Below are 19,657 nucleotides of genomic sequence, written 5' to 3'. Positions count from 1 at the left end.
TTCACCTTTCAGCTCCTGTCACCCCTCCCATGTGCAGGGATTCCGAAACACTGAAGCAGAGGTGGCTGAATCAGCAGCAGCCGTGCCAGCAAATTCCTCCTGGAAGAGGCTGCTACCCAGCCCCACACAGAGCAAATGGATCTCTCTTGGCCTGGGCAGTTTGGTGGCTCCTGTTGGAGCCTCAAGAGATCCCTGTCCTTGCGGTGTCTGATAGGGAAAAGATACAGATGTAGAGAAGGATGTCGTGCTAGGGATGGTTTGGTGCAGAAACAAATGAAACTTGCTCCTGTCGTTTTTGAACTCGGCCCCTCCTGTTGGCAACCGTAGATGTGGTTAATGTATTCAGTGCAATGACATCTTCGGAGTAGAGCCTTAAAAAAAGAAGGGGGGAAAGAAAAAAATGAGGAGGGAAGGAAGGAAAAAGTAATGCTAGAATTTGCAAAAACAAATGATCCAATCTGGGCCTTGTCCCTGGAGCGTGTCAGGGGCCAAGAATGCTGGTAAATATGCATTTGACTCCTTGCTGAAGGTGGTTTGAAAATTGTCCATGTTCTTTATTTTTCTTTGGTCTGGCTTTACAAGTTAGCTAATGATTAGATCCCAGAGCGACTTGTGCCTTGTGCTTGCCTGTTAATCAGGAGAAGATTTCAGCCTCTGCCTTGGACCGGCTCTTGAGAAGGCCTCCAAGGTGCAGTGTGTGCCCTCTTTGAACTCTAATACAATAAATCTGCTGCTCTCAAAAAGCAAACTCTAACAAACAATGCTGAAAATCTTTTTCCTCTGTGAAAATCTCTCAGATCCTGCTCTGTCTGTTCCTGCTGCTCACATCTGCACAAATTTCTTCTCCAAACTTGCAGGTCTGCTTTACAGATCCTCCATAAAGCCTGTGAAGTTGCAAGAAGGTACAACTACTTCCCAGGTGGGATGGCCTTGGTCTGGGCCACATACTACGAAAGCTGCATCAGCTCCGACCAGAGCTGCATCAATGAGTGGAATGCGATGCAGGACCTGGAGTCCACCCGCCCCGACTCTCCAGCCCTGTTTGTTGACAAGTCAGTTCTGAATTTTATTAGAAAAAGTTGGCTCGGCTCACGAGAGAGATCTCCCCTTCTCCCTTTTCTTCCTCCAGTGGTTCATTTCCTTTCTTTTCATAAATGTCTTCAAATGTTTTTCTTCCATTATTCTCATAAAAATTGCTTCTAATACAAGTCTTTACCACCACTCCTCTGTACTGTATGAGTTGCACTGTATGTTTACTGCCAGCTTGGAGACATCCTCTCCTTTTTCCTTTTCAGGCCAACTGAAAGAGAACGAACGGAACGGCTCATTAAAGCCAAACTCCGGAGCATCATGATGAGCAAAGACCTGGAAAATGTGACTTCTAAGGAGGTAAATATAAAAATTCCTGCTATCTTATTCTTCCTGCTAGACTCCTTTTCCAGAGAGTGCTGCACTGATGAAGAGACACCATATGACTAGGTGTCACTGGCTTTTGAGTGTGTATTTCCAACTGTTCCGTAAAGGCTCTGCTCTTTGGCTTTGCTATACCTCTGTTTCCCCAGCAGGGAAATCGGGATAATACCAGCATCAGAGGGCATTTTTCAAGACCTTAGTAACAAATATGTGACTTTCAAGCGCATAGTGCTTGGTTCTTTGCCAACAAAGTGGCATCAGAGGTGATGTCTGCATTACAGTTGGTTGTAGCACATGGAGGCATGTCCAAGCAATGAATTTGCACTTATTCCTCAGTGCGTCTCTGTGAATTACGCAAGTGTCGTGGTTTAACCCCAGCCAGCAACTCAGCACCACGCAGCCGCTCCTCACTCCCCCCACCCAGTGGGATGGGGGAGAGGATCGAAAAAAAAACCCAAAACTCATGGGTTGACATAAAGACAGTTTAATGGGACAGAAAGGAAGAAAATAATAATAATGATAATACTAAAAGAATTAGACTATACAAAACGAGTGATGTACAATGCAGTTGCTCACCACTCGCCGACCGATGCCCAGTTAGTTCCCGAGCCGCAATCCGCGCCCCTCCCAGCCAGCTCCCCCCAGTTTATATACTGGGCATGACGTCGTATGGTATGGAATATCCCTTTGGCCAGTTTGGGTCAGCTGTCCTGGCTGTGTCCCCTCCCAGCTTCTTGTGCCCCTCCAGCCTTCTTGCTGGCTGGGCATGAGAAGCTGAAAAATCCTTGACTGAGTATAAACACTACTTAGCAACAACCAAAAACGTCAGCGTGTTATCAACTTTATTCTCACACTAAATCCAAAACACAGCACTGTACCAGCTACTAGGAAGAAAATTAACTCTATCCCAGCCGAAACCGTGACAGTAAGCAAAGGCAGCACTCTCAAAAGATGCAGTTGGTGGCTGGAGGCCTCGCAGCTGTGTTAATGAGTGTCCCCATCTTCACTTGCTCATGGACAGTGCGGAGCGCAGTATCTGCCTTCCTTTCTCCTGTCAGCTTCATTTTAAGGTTTTATTTTCTTTGTTCCTGAACAAATGTCGGAGGGGCGTGCAGCCAACATTTTGCTAGTGAGTTTATGGATGGAAAATCCCAAGTCAAGGCTAAAGCTAGTTTGGATCCATCCCACAGGCTGGTGTAAATACGTGCAGCCGCAGCGCAGACATATTCAGAACAAATGGAAATAGTTCTTCTTGGGTTGGGTTTTTGTTTGTTTTTCAAGGGAGGCTATTAACATGCAGGGCTTTCCTTCCTAAAGCTTAGCACTGAAGGCTTCAGATACACCCTTGTGTAACAGCAGCGTTACAAGTTGTAGGGGTAAGCTGAGAACTCGTCTGTCTGTGTACGTGTTCTTAACTCTTGGTGCAGTCAAGATGCTTTGGTTTTGCTGCAACTGTTTTCCATGGTGGGTTAAACAAAGTTGTGCTGCTCTGCATTGCACCTTCCTGAAGCTGCGGTGCAGGGAGAGGACTGTAGGTCTGTGCCCTGGCGTTTTAAAATGGGAGAGTACTGGAAATCTGTCTGTTCACCAACACTGCTGCCATTATTCACTCCTTGCTTCTAATGGGTTTCACTTTTTTTTTTGTTAGCTGCTCTCCAAGGTCTTGTTTTTTCTCTCTCGAATTATTTTTAAGAAGCAGGTACCCCAAAATACCTTTTTTTTTTTTTTGTACTCGGATGTTATCTGAAGCTTTATTTACAGATCTTCAATTCGGGGGACTTGGGATACTTGGAGAGATGCCACGTAGTGCGATTCCTTGTCTCCTAAAGGTCGAATCCCTCTTGCTGTTTTTAATGAAGTACAGAAAAAGTGTTTTGCAAAGGAATGCTATTGAACAGACATGATTCTAGGTGGCATCCTTTGTTTTCTGCTCTGCAGATACGAAATGAGCTGGAGAAACACATGAATTGCAACTTGAAGGAATTCAAGGAATTTATAGACAATGAAATGCTGCTTATCCTGGGTCAGATGGACAAACCGTCTCTGATTTTTGATCACTTATATCTGGTAAGCTGCCATGTTAGGAGCTCCAGAATAGCAGGAGGCTCAGTGGGAGTGACCTGACAAGTCACTGGGCTTAGAGGAAGCTGGATTTGGTGTCAAGGCTGACTTGTGCAGCATGAGCAAGAGGTACAGCCCGCTATCCCGCCCTTTGTGCAGACTTTACTCCAGGACCCATATTGCTTGTAAAAGCCCACAGTAGAGAAGCCCTTTTTTCTAGCTATGTTCTTGTTTCTGGGACTTGAAATAATGGTTCTTTCCTGGCAGGTTGATCCTGTTTCAGGACATACCATGGCATAGCTCAAGTTCTCTCTATGCACGTTCATTTTCTATTTCTAGCAACGGAGATTTTCTTTTATGACAAACAAAGGGTCTAGCTGTGGCTGCTGCCCCGCTGTGACAGCCCTTTGCTCTTTGACTCTGGTTAGGGTCACTGTATCGTTTTTTCTCGATTCAGCCTATGAAGTTCTGTAGGCACGGCCAGAACTGTGTAAAGAGTAAGGCTGAAGGTGATGTGCTGTTCCAGCTTGTGCAGAAGCAAAGAACGGGGTGTGCTTTGTCTGATCTTTTGCCACTAGATGGTACTCCAAGCAAAACCAGGCACTGCCATCTGGAACAAAGACTTGCTTGAGATGAACACATTTGTGCCCGTTATGCTTGGGTCTTTTTGTTGTGTTTTGTTCTGGAGAGAGTCAGAGGAAGTGCTCATGTTTGAGGGCAAAACCTGCTTCTTAAACCCTTTTTAGCTTTCTCTTTTGCAGGTATGGGGGGGATCCAAGGTGTAACCAGCCCCATAGCTTTCAGGATTTGCCTTACTTCTCATATACCTGTGATCCCAGTCATGCCACGCATAATCATTTTCTTTCCCTGCGCTATTTATCTCTTGTGTTTTAAAAAATCCAGAGTGGCGGGGGGCAGTGATTTGGGATGTGCTCAGTCACACGCTGGCCTAGCACCAGCTCCTTAGGTGAGGATGTAATGCCCTTGTCCCCTCCTTCAGGAGGTTCCTGCCTGTTCAGGACAGGACATCTCTGTGCTGAGCTGCAGCGCTGGCTGCCCTGGTGCCGTATTCCCGGTTCACAAGCTATTACCGATATTTCAGTCGGCAGCGAAGGAAGATTGCTGAGGCTGGGGGATTGCAGAACCTTAGGAAAAAGGGAGGCTCTCGGGCTCCTTTGAAATGTGTGTTTTGTGGCTGTTGCAGGGGTCTGAGTGGAACGCCTCCAACCTCGAGGAGCTGCAGGGCTCGGGGTGAGTACTGCAGCTTTCGAGCACCAGCCTTCGACTCCGAAACCTCCAGTCATTTGCCTTGAACGTACATTCAGGTCTCTTGAGATGACATATGACGTTTGTAGACTGTAGGGATGAGTTTGGGCCCATTCCCGGTGATGCGGGTAACTTAGTATCAAGACCTTCATCGAGAAATCTTTCCTACCTGATTTCTATCAATAACACGTAGAGTGAAAATAACAAAACTTCTCATTTGTGCAGTACATCAAGATCTCCAAAACCCCCCCAATGTGTAGCAGCCGAGCGTGAAATGGCCGTGCATATTGTTGTGTCAGGTGTGAATTCCTGCAGGCTGCAGAAGAGCAAATATTACAGAACTAAGCTTAGGAAAAAACTCTATCTAAATGGAGCAGAACTGCCTGTGGATGAGCAATCTCCATCTCACCTGCCCAGACAGGCAGCTGCAGGGCTGTCTTTCACCACGCTCTCATCACCGCACCACTTCTTGGCTTGATTTACTTTCACGCTTTTTGGACGAGTGAGAATTTTTGCATATAAATGTTTGCTGCTTGCCCAAGGCGTACAACAACCTTGATGTGAGAAACTGAAAAATATTGCTCAACAGCATGACTAAAAATGTTTAATTTGGAGTCCTTGGGAACAGATGTCTGAACATCTTTGAACAAGTAAATCAACCAGCGCGTTAATACTTTTGATCTATGGGGAAGGCATCTTGACATGCAGTGTCTAAAAGCCAAAGCTGGACAAATTCTGAAACAAATATCCTGTGTCCTTGATCTGTCTGAATGATACGAGGTAATAAATCAATATGGGCATTCGTTCTCCCCGGGTACATTGTAATCCCTGCTGTAATATTTGGCAGGAATCGAGAGATGCCATGTGACTCTCATTTCATATTTTTGGTCAGAAAGAAAAGGATGGTTTTGCAGCTAAAGCCTGCAGTTGAAAATTGTGATTCCTGGAGTCTGTTCCCAGCTCTTGCCCAAAGGAATCACTTGCGGCCGATGCACTTTTCTTCTTCCAGCGTCCCAGAAGCTGTGTGGGGCACACAGTGAGGAGTTTCTGATTAGGTTACAAAGCCTCGGCAGCCGGGATAAAATAAACTTCTCTCTCCTGTGCCCAAGGTCTTTTGACGCTTTGAATGGGATGTGCCGGTGGTGAGAGATGGGTGAATGGCCAGGCCCTGCACGTCACGTGCATGACCTGTGTCACCGGGTGTCCCAGGGGTTCGGGATTAGGGCTGTAGATAAAATCTTACAGCTCGTGTTCTGTCAGATTTCATGGACTTCGCAGTGTGTGTCAGTTCCTCTTCCATGACCATGGCAGTTCAAGTCTATTTTTTCTGTTCGTTCTCCACAGCATTGACTACATTTTGAATGTGACCAGGGAAATTGATAATTTTTTCCCCGGTTTGTTCGCGTATCACAATATCCGAGTGTACGATGAGGAGACAACAGACCTCCTGGCTCACTGGAATGAGGCGTACCACTTTATAAATAAGGCCAAGTAAGTGGGCTGGGAGACGCGACTGAGTGTGAGAGCAGATCCAAGCCACGGGGTCTGACACCGTGCCCTGCGTCTTTCATCCAGCGTGGAGCTGGGCCCTCCCTGAAGCCGCACCACCGCGGAAGGAGGCAACGGGGCTTTTGCATTACTGCTTTTGCCAGGAGTTTTCCATGTCCCTGGAAATTCCCTGTACCTTGTCTCTTCCTGTACTGGCATTAACCTGTTCCTAGCCTATGATATTTTTTATTATTATTATTTTGTTTTGCTTCCAAAAGGAAACGAGGACATTTCCTCTTCTGAAGAAGTTCTGGAAATACTCCAACACTCCGTGTTGGACTAGCCCCAGCTGTCTCTGCAGACAAGAGACGGTGACAGAGCCCGTCAAACTCCGCTGGGCGCTTACACTCAGGTTGTTCCTGCTTATCCCTGTATACAAAGACTCGGGCAGGCAGGCAGGAGGCTTCATGGTGGTCTCTGAAATGGCAGCGTGGTTGAGGCTGCCCTTCTCTAACTCCCAGCTCTTCTGGAGAGACGTTCTTCTCCTGGCCCACTTAATCCAAAACGTTTCTCAGCTCCTGAGCCGTGGTGTCAGGGTGGTCAGGAGGACACAGTACTGTCCCTCCACCATGTAAAATGGTAACAACAGATACCGTAACCAGAAAGATGAGATGTATTTTCCTGTTTGCCCTTCTGCAGGAAGAATCACTCCAAGTGCCTGGTGCACTGCAAAATGGGTGTGAGCCGGTCAGCATCTACTGTTATAGCTTATGCAATGAAGGAATTTGGCTGGTCACTGGAAAAGGCCTATAATTACGTGAAGCAAAAACGCAGCATTGCAAGACCAAATGCAGGCTTCATGAGACAGCTTTTGGAATATGAAGGCATTCTAGATGCGAGGTAAGGTGGCAGGATGAAGGGAAAGGTGACTTGCAGGAAATAAAGGAGCTAGTTGTAGGCAACCTCGTACGTTTTTGTGTCACAAAATATTAATCGATCTCCATGGAGTTCTGTTTAGGCAATAGGTTTTTTTCTGCCGATGTCTTGCACGCATGCGTGTCGTGCTCAAAGCCGCTGGCAGAGTGTGCATGGTGCTGTAGTCTGAAGGGCCCTCTTTAGAAGGGCAGATGCAGAAGCCTGGGCTAATTGTGGGTTTTTTCTAAACCTTTTCTATGCCAGGCCTCCCTGGATGGAAATTAGCTGTCTTCTAGGGAGATCTGCTCTGGTTTAATTCAGTGAGGGTTTCTCTGCGTTTGGGAAGCATGTCCGTATTTCTCAGCAGCGAGTACTGTTCAGCAAAACATTGTTCTTGTTTTATGAGGCAGAACTGAGCTCAGGCAGTGTTGGAGGCAAATCATTTGCAGTTCTGGGCGACCATGCCAATCACAAGTCTTTGTCATTGCAAGTGCTGTAGTATCTAATAAGGGTTTCTGCATGCTCTGCTTGGCCTCTGCTCTACTGGGGGAAGAGGAGGAAAATTTTTCGCTCTGGTTCAGCAGGAACTGTGCCGTGAGCTGTGCAGAGATGTTGGTTCAGAGTGTTTTGCTCTGACGGGGGGGCTCTGTGCCCCTCTGCCCTGAGGGACTCCTCCCGCGGGCTGTTCCCATCGTGGGTGCGGTGCAGGGCACTGCTGTGAGTCTGCTGGGCCAAAGAGACTCTGGAGCGGGCAGGCGGGAGGGACGAAATCCTGATGCTAAAGATGGTTTTGTCCAAGTTGGGACCGCAGGGCTGGACCCAGCGGTCAGCCTTTCGGTTCTGGGCTGTGGAGGGGGAACACGTTGTGTTCCTGGACCTGAGCATCCTACAGTTCAACGGTAGTCACTGGTGTCTTTGTCCTTTCCCCCAGCAAGCAGCGCCACAATAAGCTGTGGAAGCAGCAGGCGGAGAGCAACCTACCCCAGAACACAGACGGCACCACGGGGTCGGGCGACTTCTTACTCGACAGTTTAGACATCGACCTGGAAAACCGCCTGGCTGACCTGGATACGCCTTCGCAGTCAGCGTTCCTGGACAACCGCGCCGGCACAGAAGTGTCTGTGGGGTTTAATTACTGCTTCCGTCGCCTCTCGGACACGCTGCTGGAGAACAAGATTCCCGGTGACAGGGAGGGCTTTTTCCACGTGGAGGAGCTGGAGCGGGATGCGCTTGCGGAGCGCACTGCCTCGCTGGTGGGACAGCCTCCATCTGCACCTTCAGAGGGAAGGCTGCTGGAGACGGCAAAAGCCCTGGAGACAGCAGAGTCGCTGGCAGAGCTGAGCAGTTTCTGCGAGAAGGAGGTGAAGAAGAAACTGGACTTCAGCCCCCGGAAGGGAAGGATAGTGCTGGGCCCTGGGGACCGAGGGGAGGACGGTGTCAGGGAGGAAAATCCGATGGAGAAGTGGAAGCGGCGTTTGTCCATGCACAAGGAGGAGAGCAGGCTTAATAGAGAGAACTTGAATAACAACAACAGCAAAAGGAGTTGCCCAGAGGATTTTGAGGTGCGTATGGAGTTGAAATGTAGGTGATTAGCATGGCTGACTCTACTGCAAGTGAAACTGCTCTTCTCATCTTCGTAGCACAGTTTCATTTGACTTGGATAAAGCCTTTCATTCCATGATGAGCTTCTTCCTTTTCGAAGTGCTTCTGAACATGGCTTTGCTTGCCCAAGCTATGGATTTAGATGCCAGAGAGAGAGCGCACACATGTGAGTGCCCTGTAAACTGCTTTGGGCAACTTGCTTGCATGACCATCGCTTGAAACGGTAGGTATTCTTCCATTGAAGATACTGTCTGCTGAGAAAGTACGTGCCTTTTGTTCCTGCTGCAGGGCCTTAAGAGAAGTGGAAATGGGCTTCGTTTCAAATCTGCTTGGCTGTAAATGTATCTTGTGGTCTGTGCCTCTCGCTCCGCTGACTGCTGATGTCCTGTTCTGTGCGCATTCATCTGTACCTGTTTTCTTTTTTGCAGCACGATGCCGTATTTGGGATCCTCAGTAAGGTCAAGCCTTCCTATCAGTCTTGCACCGACTGCATGTATTCCTCGGCCAGTTTGTCTCCCGACTCCTTTGGGGAGCAGTGCGAAAAGTTGAACCCCGGCCCTGCGTGTCGCAGCACCACCATCTGCACGCAACCAGCCCTCCTCTCCCACATCAATTCCAACTTGGCGGACCACCTGCCCAGCAAGGCACGCTCAGAGGAAGCAATCAGAACTAAAAATAACGAGGTGCCGCTTCCTCTGTCGGCAGGACCTGGTGCTTTGGAGGCTGGCACTTGCAAATCGCTTGATCAACACTGCAGCGTTTTGGAGAAAGGAAAAGATGCACCAAAAACCCCGGTCAAAACCCTGCTGCCCAGGAGAAACTCGCACTGTGACAAGAGCCTCCTTAACGCAGAAGTGGTAAAAGAAGAGTCTCTAGCCAGAAAAGATAGCAAACCTACCAAGGATCTGAAGTACTTGTTCAGCAAAGACTTGGAAAAGCCAAGTGCAAACAGTTACTTGATGCAGCATCAGGAGTCTCTTATTCAGCTGCAGAAAGCAGGCTTGGTTAGGAAGCACACCAAAGAGCTGGAGCGGTTGAAAAGCCTGCCCTCGGACGCCTCGTCGCTGCTCCGAGAGAGCCCCCTGAGCAGAGTGGACTCCGGCATTGTGGAGGAAAGCGAGGACTTGATTTCGCATCACGGCCTCGTACCTCTTCTGGGACCGGCACCGTTGATACCCGAAGATGCCGAAAACGATGTGGAGAAGTTAGAGGTGAAACGCGTCTTGGAGGGGATGGCTCAGAAAACCTCCACGCCTGTCGTGTGTCGGTTGGAGCACACGAGCAGTTTCACCAAGGACTTCCTGAAGACCATCTGCTACACTCCCTCCTCCTCCCGGAGCTCCAACCTGACGCGTAGCTCCAGCAGCGACAGTATCCACAGCGTGCGGGGCAAGCCCGGCCTGGTGAAGCAGCGAACTCAGGAAATTGAGACCAGGTTGCGGCTGGCTGGCTTGACTGTGTCTTCTCCTCTGAAAAGGTCCAATTCTCTCGCCAAACTCGGATGTCTTAACTTGTCCTCTGAGGACTTATCAAGTGACATGGATGTGTCAACCATAACGGACTCAAAAGAGGCCGTTTCAAGCGAGTCTTCCGTGCTCTGTGAGCCACAATCCACGCTGAGGAGTGCAGACGTCGCCTCCAAACTGGCAGCGAAGCCAGCGGTCGGAAACTTGAAGAACACGCTTTGGATGGGCAAAAGTTGATGCCTTCTGTGGGGGGAGCAGAGGGGTGGATTTTTGGTTTTTTACAGCATTTATTCATTGCACGGATGCAGTTTTATCATCTGACTTGCGGTAGTTCATCTGGTGCCACCTCTTCTTCCCCTCCTTGTACTCTAAGTGGGGAGGAAAAAAAAAAACGATAATGGGTCATGATGAATGGCACAAGGGAAAATAAAATGTATTGCATGGCTTAGAAGAGGACTTTGTGTGTGAATTGCCTGTTGTCCTGCAGGATGCTATTTCTAGTACTGTTTGCCAAGTATAATAATGTGGTTTTGTGTGTGTGTGTATATATAGATAGATATTTGTGTCTATCTATATATATAAAATGTTGAAATATTCTGTTTCAAAGACTCAACAAAATAATCAGTCATGACTTTTGTTTTTTTTACAGAACAAACACAAGTCTCTAGTTCAGACAGGGCACTTGTCGAAAAATCCTTAAAATGGTGACATGAACACTACCTCTGTTCTTGCTGACTTCTAGTCTTGGTTTGTTGTTTGGTTTTGTTTGGTTGGGTTTTTTTTTATAAAAAAGGCTTTTCCCACAATACTTACCATTGTTTGAAGGTATTCCCTTCATGTTAACTGTAAAGGCCTGGAGGAGGATGGAGACAGAGGCTTTACCGCACCGAGTGACCTAGCTGTGAAGTGAAGGAGTGTCGAACTGTGTTCGTGTTGACTCTGTGACCTTGCTGGCGTTAGTCCGTCTTCGCTGTGTGACCGGGTGAATTGTCATAGTCTCATGTTGGTGCCGGAGTGACGCCCAGACTGTGTTGCTGTCGCAGGCTTACGCTGGCGTGGAGAAGGCGTCGTGTTCTTTGGGTGTTTTTGCTGTCGTCGTGGTTTGTAATGTCCCAGTACTAATGACGAGCCTGGCCAGTAAGTGACCGTGGACCCTAGTGAAGCTTTGTGTAATGCTGTGTCGGTGTCGTGGATCCTGTGTTGGGGACCCTTCTTCATCGGGCTGTTGGTGACACGCCGTGCCGGCGAGATGGCCGAGGAGGGACGGCTCTCCTGGTGTCCCACGCATTTGAAATCCCAGTCGGCAATGGGTGAACATGCGTCTTTTCTGATGGTTGCTGTTGGTTTTGGTAGAACGGTTCCTGCGTCCTTGGTTTGCCAGCAGCCTGGGAAGCTGTTGACGAAGTCCAGGGGAGTTATTTATGGTGGGTGTCAGGAAGCTGGGTGGCCCCAGAGCGGGGAGCCTGGGTGTACGTGTCGCAGCTCTTGCAGGGCTGCACCAGCCTCCTGCCAGGGGTGACAGAAGCGTAAATCCTGCTCGCGGGGGGGTGTGCATCCTCCGGGGTGAGCAGTCAAACAGAAATACGGGCTCGCTCCAAAGAGAGGGGGATATCAGAGGTGTGGGTGAGATCTTCTTTTGGAGGAAAGCTGGCACGACCTGCCCGGAGCAAGCCGGGAGCTGCCCGTGCTCTCCCTCGGCGGGGCGCCTGCGGTGCTGCATGCTCTGCAGCAATCGTAGCCGAGGAAGCGCGTCCCTTCCCACGCCAGAGCCTGGCTCTCAGGGACCGGTCTCAGACCAGTGTTACCGTACGGTCCTCCTCTTGCTGTCCCGCTGTGGGAGATGCTTGAAACGCAGCAGTTCACTGATGCTGTATGAAATGCACGTTTTCTTAGAATATTTTGGGCAGCCAGCCAGGTCGAGAACCGCTCTGTGCGAGATGCCCTGGCCAAGTCGGGAGGGAAGAGCTTGAGAAGCGTGTAGGGGCCGTGCTCCAAACCTTGGTGCTCTCCGAGTCCCGTCTGACACCGTGCTGGCTGCTTGTGCCTTCAGGGTAATATTTTGAAGCAGGCTTGGGGGTCGAAACGGACCTCGGGGGTCAGTGATGGCAAATGGATAGATATGCTTGTTTAGCAACCAGGCTGTTAGTGCGAGCTCCCCCACATTTTAAGATTCCCCCCCCCCATTTTAAGATCCCCCACCACTTTAAGATCTCCCATTGAAAGTCATTCTTAAAAATCCCCTCCTTGAGGTGGGGGAGAGAGCAGGGCTGCAAGCAATCGTTCTCAGAGTCTGTATTAATTGAAAATCCACTGTCTTGAGAAAGGGGGCCATGTGTTTTGCTGCCCTAAATGCCCAGAGTTTACCTTTTTTTCCCTTAAGCATAAGACCGCACATTTTTATATTAAGTGTCAGGAATTGTAGGGACTGGCAATCAGTAAATAAATGTTCCTCCTTAAAGAGTCTTAAATTTGATGTACGTTTTTAGCTTAAGGCACACTTCCCGTTTCACCCAGGAAAGCTGGTTTGAAGCAAAAGCTGCTGCGTGAGGGGACCGTGGAAAATGTGCACCAGTCTTTGCTTTTTAGGGCTGAGAAAACGCTGGGTCGTGTTCAGAGTGGGACTGAAATACCCTCTACCCGATGTCAGCGTGCCATGGGTGCACGTGCACGTCCGCATCTACTGCAATAAATTTCCTGTATTTGTATCATCTTTACTTTCCTTGTTTACACCCCGATTCTGATTTATGAAAGGGGGCGGACGACGGGGGCACGCAGGAGGCCCTGTTGGATGCCCGCGGGGCTCGGAGCAGCCGCCTGGGAGAACCTTTGTGCCTCCTGCCCGCCGAAGCCCTGCCCTCGCAGCAGGTTTGATCCCAGCGCAGCTCGATCCATCAGCCTCGCCTTGCAAGGGCCATTTGCACCGTTATTTTTCTCCGCTGTATGTTACACCGGCGCTTTTCTCAGTGCTGCAGACGCTTCCCGTTGCTGCCCGGCCAAGGGAAGAAGTTGGGGGGGGGGTGGTGGTGTCAGATTTGAATAAATTCAGAAAAATTCCGTTAACTGATGCAAGCGAACTTATATAGTTCCTTCCTGTTTTCTTGAGTGCCTGCCAAGTTCTGCTGCGTGCAAACCATTGCTTTCCCGGGGCGTAGCTCAGCGCCGACCGCCTTCCCCCTGCCTGTCGCTCCGGCTTGGCTCTCGCTGGACCAACCCCGCCGCTTCGCTCCTTGGGCTCGGGGCTCCGTCGCTGCAGCATCGCGACGCTGTCGGGATAGAGGCGCGGTTTAGCGGGAGTCGGTCTCAAAGCCAACGTGCGCTAGAAGCACTAGCGTGCCATTTTGAAGGTTTTTGTAGCCAAACCTATGATGCTTGCGGGCTTCGTTAGATTTGTTGCATGAGAAGGTAGATGTGTGTGTCCTCTCCCACGTATTGTAATTGTTCTTTTACAATTGAGTGCCTTAATAATAGTTTACAAATACTGTGTATTTATGCTGAGCTGTTAAACTCTGCTGTTTGCTGTTTTTTTTTCTTTTTTTTTATTTTTTTTGGTGCTTTTGGTGTTTCCGGTGGCAGTGAGACCGTTACTACTTCTGCATATCGACCTCCCGGCCCCGCTGAGCGCAGCGCTGCTAACCACTTCCCTTCAGCTCTGTAGATGGCATAAACCAAAGGGCCGCGTTGAGACGCCGCCGTGCCGGCCGCAGCTCCCAGTGCCCCCATTTATCTATGCATTGGTGCAGAAACTGCAGGCAGGGTGGGGATGGCGGGGGGGGGATGTCTGGGGAGAAGTCCCATCGACGGCTGGCCACGCTTCGCTCAGCGGATTGCTGGGTGTGACTCCAAACCCAGTCCCGTTCTTGCCAGAAAACCCCAAATACACAAAACTGGCACCTTATTTCCAGTCCAGGCTTTGTCGGTCTGCGTGACAGCAATAGCCGTCGTCCTGGTTGTCCTTTCCGCGAAGGTGGTGGTTGGCTCGGTCGTGTCCCGCCGTCCCCCTCGCAGGCATCGCCCGCTCTCTGCTGGGGAGCCGGCTCCCGACCCGGGAGATGGAGAGCAGTCCCGGTTACACCGTGACCACAGACCCGGAGAGGAGGGGTGGGTGAGTAACGTGGAGCTGTACCCGTGCGTTGCTGTACTCTATGATAACAATGTTCCTTTTATTTCATGGTATTTCTTAATTCTGGTTTTATATTTAAATATGCAGTATCTTTTGTACTGTACGTGCGCGGTAGGGGATGCATAATGCACTTTTTTTTACTTTTGTTTGTAAAAATGTACTGTATATTTTATGTGCTTCTTGTGAGAAAAATAAACTTTTTTTTGTTTTCCTTTTACAAATGAGCTTTGCAGTGTTTTTGGAGGTGGGGAAGGCTCAGCCCGGCCGTGGGGAACAGGCCCAGCGGCGGCGGAAAGAAAAGGAGGTGACGGGCACGTATCATCGGAGCAGCAGCCGCTGCCTGGCTCCCGCGGTCCCCTGCCCCGTGTTATCTCTTCCCGTCTGTCCTGGCTGCGCTCCCCTGGTTTTTGGGACCTGGCTGTTTTCTGCCGCCCCCGAAGACCAGATCGGGAGATGCCTTTGTCCCTCTCGGTTGTGTCCTTGCAGCGCTGGACATGTTTCAGCTGCCCTGCTGGGACGGCGAGCGCTGCAGAAACACACCCGAGCCACGGCACGGGCTCGCTTGCAGGGTTTTTAAGGGGAAAAAGGAATGAGATAGAAATACGCTTAATTCCTGGAGCCAGGAGCAGAATTGAAATCTGTAATTCTCCGCCTAGCCGCTTTTCGGAGACCCCAGGCTGGGTTTAAGGAGAAGCTGCTCGTGTTTTGGCACGCGTTCCCCAGCACCGAGCAGATGTCGGCAGCGGAGCGGTCGTGCGTGTGAAAGCGACGCCTGCGCTGTGCTGAGCCCCCCCTGCACGGCGCACGGAAAGGTACTTATTTGGAGAGGGGCTTGGTGCTACTGCAGTGACGTGGGCTTTTGAATTCCCACAGACCTGTGCTGCAGTCTCCTCCGGCGAGCAAATCCCCAGCGTGAAAGCCGAGGAGCTAAATCCTGGGATGCGGCTCTTCTGCCCTGAGCCACCCGAGGTGGGACCAGCCCTTCCCGGGCATTCACCAAATTTTGCCTTTAAAGGCAAACAGCGAGCATCTGTCTCGTGTGCCTGCGAGGAGTCTTGTTACTGCCCGGGATTGTTCTTGCTCTCAAAGCTGCTTCAGGGAGGAACATGTCAGTGTTTACCTTGGCAGGGTAGCAAAGCGCTGGCTGGGGATGCTCTCCAGCGTTGGCACACTTGCTAATTGCCTCCAAGAGTCGTTAACCCCCACCAGAAATATTTGCTTTTTAGGGGTGGTTTTTTTTGGGGGGGGGGTCGATTTGGCTTGGAGTTGGCAGCTGTCTGTCACCCATCAGTCGAGCACAGCAAAGCGTGGTTTACTGCTTGCCCTCCCTGCCCCGGCGCTCGGCCCAGCTGCCCCGAGGGGCTGCGACCCTCTCGCCGGATCCAGCCCAGCCGGACCGGGGCAGGAACCGGCGCTTGCCGCTGACTTCGTGATGCTAATTTGCCAACTCATGCGCATGGAGCTCAGGCCACAAACTCGTTGGGGTGAATTAAGTGACTCAAGTCCTACCGCGGCCTTAGCAGAGGCTGGGTTTGATTCCGGTGTGATAAGGATGCAGCAACACGCCGTGTGAGAGCAAGGGGCTGGGGAAACATCTTCCTTTTGCCTTGCAGCTGAGTGTCACCCTGGAGCCACGCGTGGCACGTGCTGGCTGACACCGCTTCGAGTCACCGGCGTGTTTCTGGGCTGCGCTCACAGCTTTGCAGGGACTCGCGTGTGGGCAGCAGTTCACCAGCTAGGAAAATAATCTGCAAATGATGGAGGACAGAGCCCTGGGCTCGCCGGGATGGGTTTGTGAGGGTTTTGGTCTTCTCTTTACACCTGAGAGCATCTCTGGTGGAAATGTGGTTCTTGCCCCAGCTGCGGGAGCAGGGTGCTGAGGTGGTCTGCCGCTGCGTGGGCAGGTACCTGCTGCGGGAGCTGCAGCATCAGGAGCTGGAACCGGCATCTGATGTTCCCCTGATCAAGGACAGAGACCCCGGGCTGAGCTGCCCCGGCATGGAGCGCTTGGCTTTGTGTCAAGGCCTTCCGAGAGTTGCCCAGACATGCTTACATGATGACATGTGAAGGAAAACAGTGGGAGCGAGTGTGTGTGTGTGCATACGGCTTTTACACCCTGGGGTTAACTCTCCCCAGCGCTGAGCCACAGCAGAGCTGGAAGCTCCAGAGGCTCCCGCACACCAGACCTCTGGTTTGGGGAGACAACAGCTTTCTCACTGTAGCGTGCTTTTGAGGTCCTTGGGACAGGGTCTGTCCCTTAGCCAACGCCATTTTGGGGTCAGATGTTTGCTGTTCACTCATTTGATTCACACTTCCCTTGGCTGATTCCCAAGACGACGTTCCCTGCTCGTCTCGGCTTCCCAAAGATGGAGATCTCCCCACCGTAGCTGCCTGCAGGTCTGCATCTCAAGAGTTGCATGTGAGAGGTTATACGTTAGAGAGGCACCAGGAGACAGGAGTGTGAAATGGCCGGAGCGTGCCCTATGACTGCCGGTGAGTTTGTGTGTCTTTTTTTTTGTTGTTGTTATTATGATTGAAAGTTGATTCTTTACGGAGCTGTTCTTGTCATGGACGAATGTTACATCCTGTTGTGATGTTGCTATGGCAAAGCCAGGCAACATCTGGAGCAACACAAGTTCTCGCTGACGACCATCGGAGGGTTTATTTATAGCCTCGCTGGCGAAAGGAGAGGCCTGAGCATGAAACCTCTGTGAGCAGATCGTGGCGGGGGCGGCCTGGCACTGGATGCCCTCCTTGGTAGGGACCCGGGGTGGTGGGAAGATGTGAAGTCCGGCCGGGCCCCTCGCCTCGCCTGCCCGGTGGAGGAGCCTGCAAGCGGTCCCGAGCAGTAATCAGAAAGGAGCCGATCTCCTCGAGGACCCTCTGACTCCGTTCTTTGCCCCTGATGGGAGGAGGAGGAGGAGGAGGAGGAGGATGGTTCCCTACCAGCGTTTCCCTGTTTCATGTTGGGGCTGGGTGACCGCAGGGGTGGTGACCAGATATTGCAATGATGTTATTGGGGGAAAAGATAAGGTTCGGCAGGTGGGTGAGGCTGGTTTTAGCGAACAAAGCGATGCGCACAGAGAAGCAACAGGAAGGATGCAAAGGGCCAGCGCTGCACTTCAGCACCAGCAGCCCACTGCAGCAAGGAGGAGAAGCTGCCGCTCCGCAGTGGGTCTCCAGCTGCCTGCGGCCCCAGGACGATGCCTCTGTGTCTCTTTACACTGGGTCATGGCTGGACAGCCACGCTGGCCTCTGAAGGGGTAGAAATGTAAATATTTTTTCGAAGCAGAAGCTGAGAGGCGGCACTGCCGATGTCAGACGAGCTGGTTCCTGCAGCGGATGGAGGGGCAGGGGATGCGGGGCTGCAGCAGGCGCGGGCCGGGCTGCGCTGCCGGTGGGGCTCCCTTGCCGTCCAGCCATTGCAAACGTGCTGCTGCTTGGAGTACCTGCAGCGGCGGCGGGTCCTCTCTGTGGGTGCACATACACACACGTGCGTTTCATATTGATAGCAGCAGCTCTGCTGCTTCGGCCGGGGGAGCTGCTCGGCCGGGGAGCAGCGGATGAGCCGGTCGGGTTTGCCTCGGCCCTCGCCCGGGGCGTTGCATATTCCCTAAAAGTCTCTTCCTCTCTGGTTTGAAGGATGGGGCAGCAGCGACGTTGCTGCAGCTGCCATTTCCTTTTATGCAGACAGTTCAGGAGCTGAAACGGCGTTGCTCCCGTGTCAGCCTTTCCCGAGTGTTTAATAAGCAGCTCGCAGGGAAACAGAGCAAAACGCTGCAGGGCAGGGCAAACCCAGGTCCAACGACCCAACTGCGCAGCTTCCACAGCAGCCCTGGGCTCTACGATCCCCACAAAGGGCAAGCCAGAAAAATCAAGATGATATCTCCAAATCGTGACGGTTTGTGAGAAACCTAGAATGTATTTGGCTTTGCCACGGGGGACCAAGGGCGTTGGCTCAAGGGGAAGAACCCCAAATTATTGATCAGCTCATTGTGCCGACGTCAAGCGTGCCTGAGTCTGGCGAGTTTATCCCATGGAGAGGTGACTTGGCTTTAAAATTCGTCACTCACGCAACTGCCAGCAAATCTTGCTGCAGCATCTCAGTACCTGGCGGATCGGTGTTGCGAGGTTCCCCCCCACCGCCAGTGCCAGCAGGGAGCATCGCCTGCTCCTGGCTCGGCTCGGGAGCCCGGCCACCGCTCCGGTCCTGCTGGGAAGCGGTTGTGTTTGTTTTGGGCAGCCTCAGCAGGGATTTAAAACTTCCAGTGGTAACAAATAGTGTTTTGTCTCGCTGCAGAGCAGCTCTGCAATGTGCATTGATAAAAAACTGTCCCTGCGAGGGGGCCTGGCTGGCTCCCGGGCTGATAAGGGCTGGGATAACCGTCGTCCCTTGCTCCTTCCCCTTGATGGTGGCCGGCTCTCGCTCCTGAGCCGGCTCATGGAGCAGGAGACGAGGTGGTGGCATCATGAGAGACCGTGGTCCAGGCGTCACCCACGCAGCCCGTGTGAGTGCATCGGCTGCGCTCAGAGGGCTGCCAGGGTCCCTGGGGGCTCTGGATGAGGCCCCGGCAGGATTTTGCAGCCCTGCCAAGCATCAGCGGGATGCCCTTAGCCTGGGGCCGGTGGGCAGGTCGCCGGGGGCTGTTTGCAAACTCTTTGAGCTGACATTGGGGTAACTCAGCCCCTGCTGGGAACCAGCACCCGGCTCAGCCCCGGCACGGCGGAGGTGCCTGCGCAGGCTGTGTCGCTGCCTGCGTCTCTTTAGGGATCGTCTAGGTGTTTTCCTGCATCCCGCCTCGGGATGCTTCCCCGGATCGGGCTCGGGCAGCCGGCACCTCGTGCACCATAAAAGGCAAAGCGCTGGGGAAGAGGCGCTGGGGTGGGAGCCGTGGCGGCTGCCGCGGCTCGCTGCAATGCCAGGCATCCCGGCTGTGTATAAATGGATTAGAGCCCTCCAGCTCTCCTGCTCCCCCTCCTTCCGGAGGTTTTACAGGAGTCTGTTTGGCAGAAGAGGAACTTTCTGCTCGGAGGGTTGTTTAGAGAAATGCCCAGAGCGTTAATAGGGATTTTTGATAAGTTATGTTTTGGAGTCTCCTAAGGGAAACTCGTTTCTGAGGCTGCTGTCGGGCTTCTCTGTTTATCTCGGGCAGTCTTTTTTATGTCACAGCAATTCCCTCAGCAATAACATATTCCCGCAGATCATTCCAACTGATCCGTCTCTGCCCTGCATGCTCTGTGCAGGCGGTATCTCTCCCCGAAACGCTGGGACGCAGACCAAGGCTGCGCGCCGCTTCCAAGGAAGGAGCGCTGGGGGAGACGCTCT

General features: G+C 51.7%; 1 protein-coding gene across 1 annotated transcript in view; it reads left to right on the top strand.

The window, feature by feature from the left end:
- The window catches only part of SSH1 (slingshot protein phosphatase 1), a 39,687-nt gene extending 27,286 nt beyond the window's left edge, over positions 1 to 12,401 (top strand). Inside the window, exons 8-15 of the mRNA XM_050906636.1 lie at positions 858 to 1,052; positions 1,296 to 1,389; positions 3,352 to 3,480; positions 4,679 to 4,725; positions 6,085 to 6,231; positions 6,928 to 7,128; positions 8,075 to 8,705; positions 9,174 to 12,401. Of these exons, the coding sequence (XP_050762593.1) occupies positions 858 to 1,052; positions 1,296 to 1,389; positions 3,352 to 3,480; positions 4,679 to 4,725; positions 6,085 to 6,231; positions 6,928 to 7,128; positions 8,075 to 8,705; positions 9,174 to 10,448 (2,719 nt within the window). The 3' untranslated portion in view covers positions 10,449 to 12,401. The remainder of the gene's footprint in view (positions 1 to 857; positions 1,053 to 1,295; positions 1,390 to 3,351; positions 3,481 to 4,678; positions 4,726 to 6,084; positions 6,232 to 6,927; positions 7,129 to 8,074; positions 8,706 to 9,173) is intronic.
- Positions 12,402 to 19,657: the final 7,256 nt, after the last annotated feature.

The sequence above is a fragment of the Gymnogyps californianus genome, chromosome 16, assembly GCF_018139145.2.
Source record: "Gymnogyps californianus isolate 813 chromosome 16, ASM1813914v2, whole genome shotgun sequence".
NCBI classification, from domain to species: domain Eukaryota; kingdom Metazoa; phylum Chordata; class Aves; order Accipitriformes; family Cathartidae; genus Gymnogyps; species Gymnogyps californianus.
This window is presented reverse-complemented; position numbering and strand designations above follow the sequence as displayed.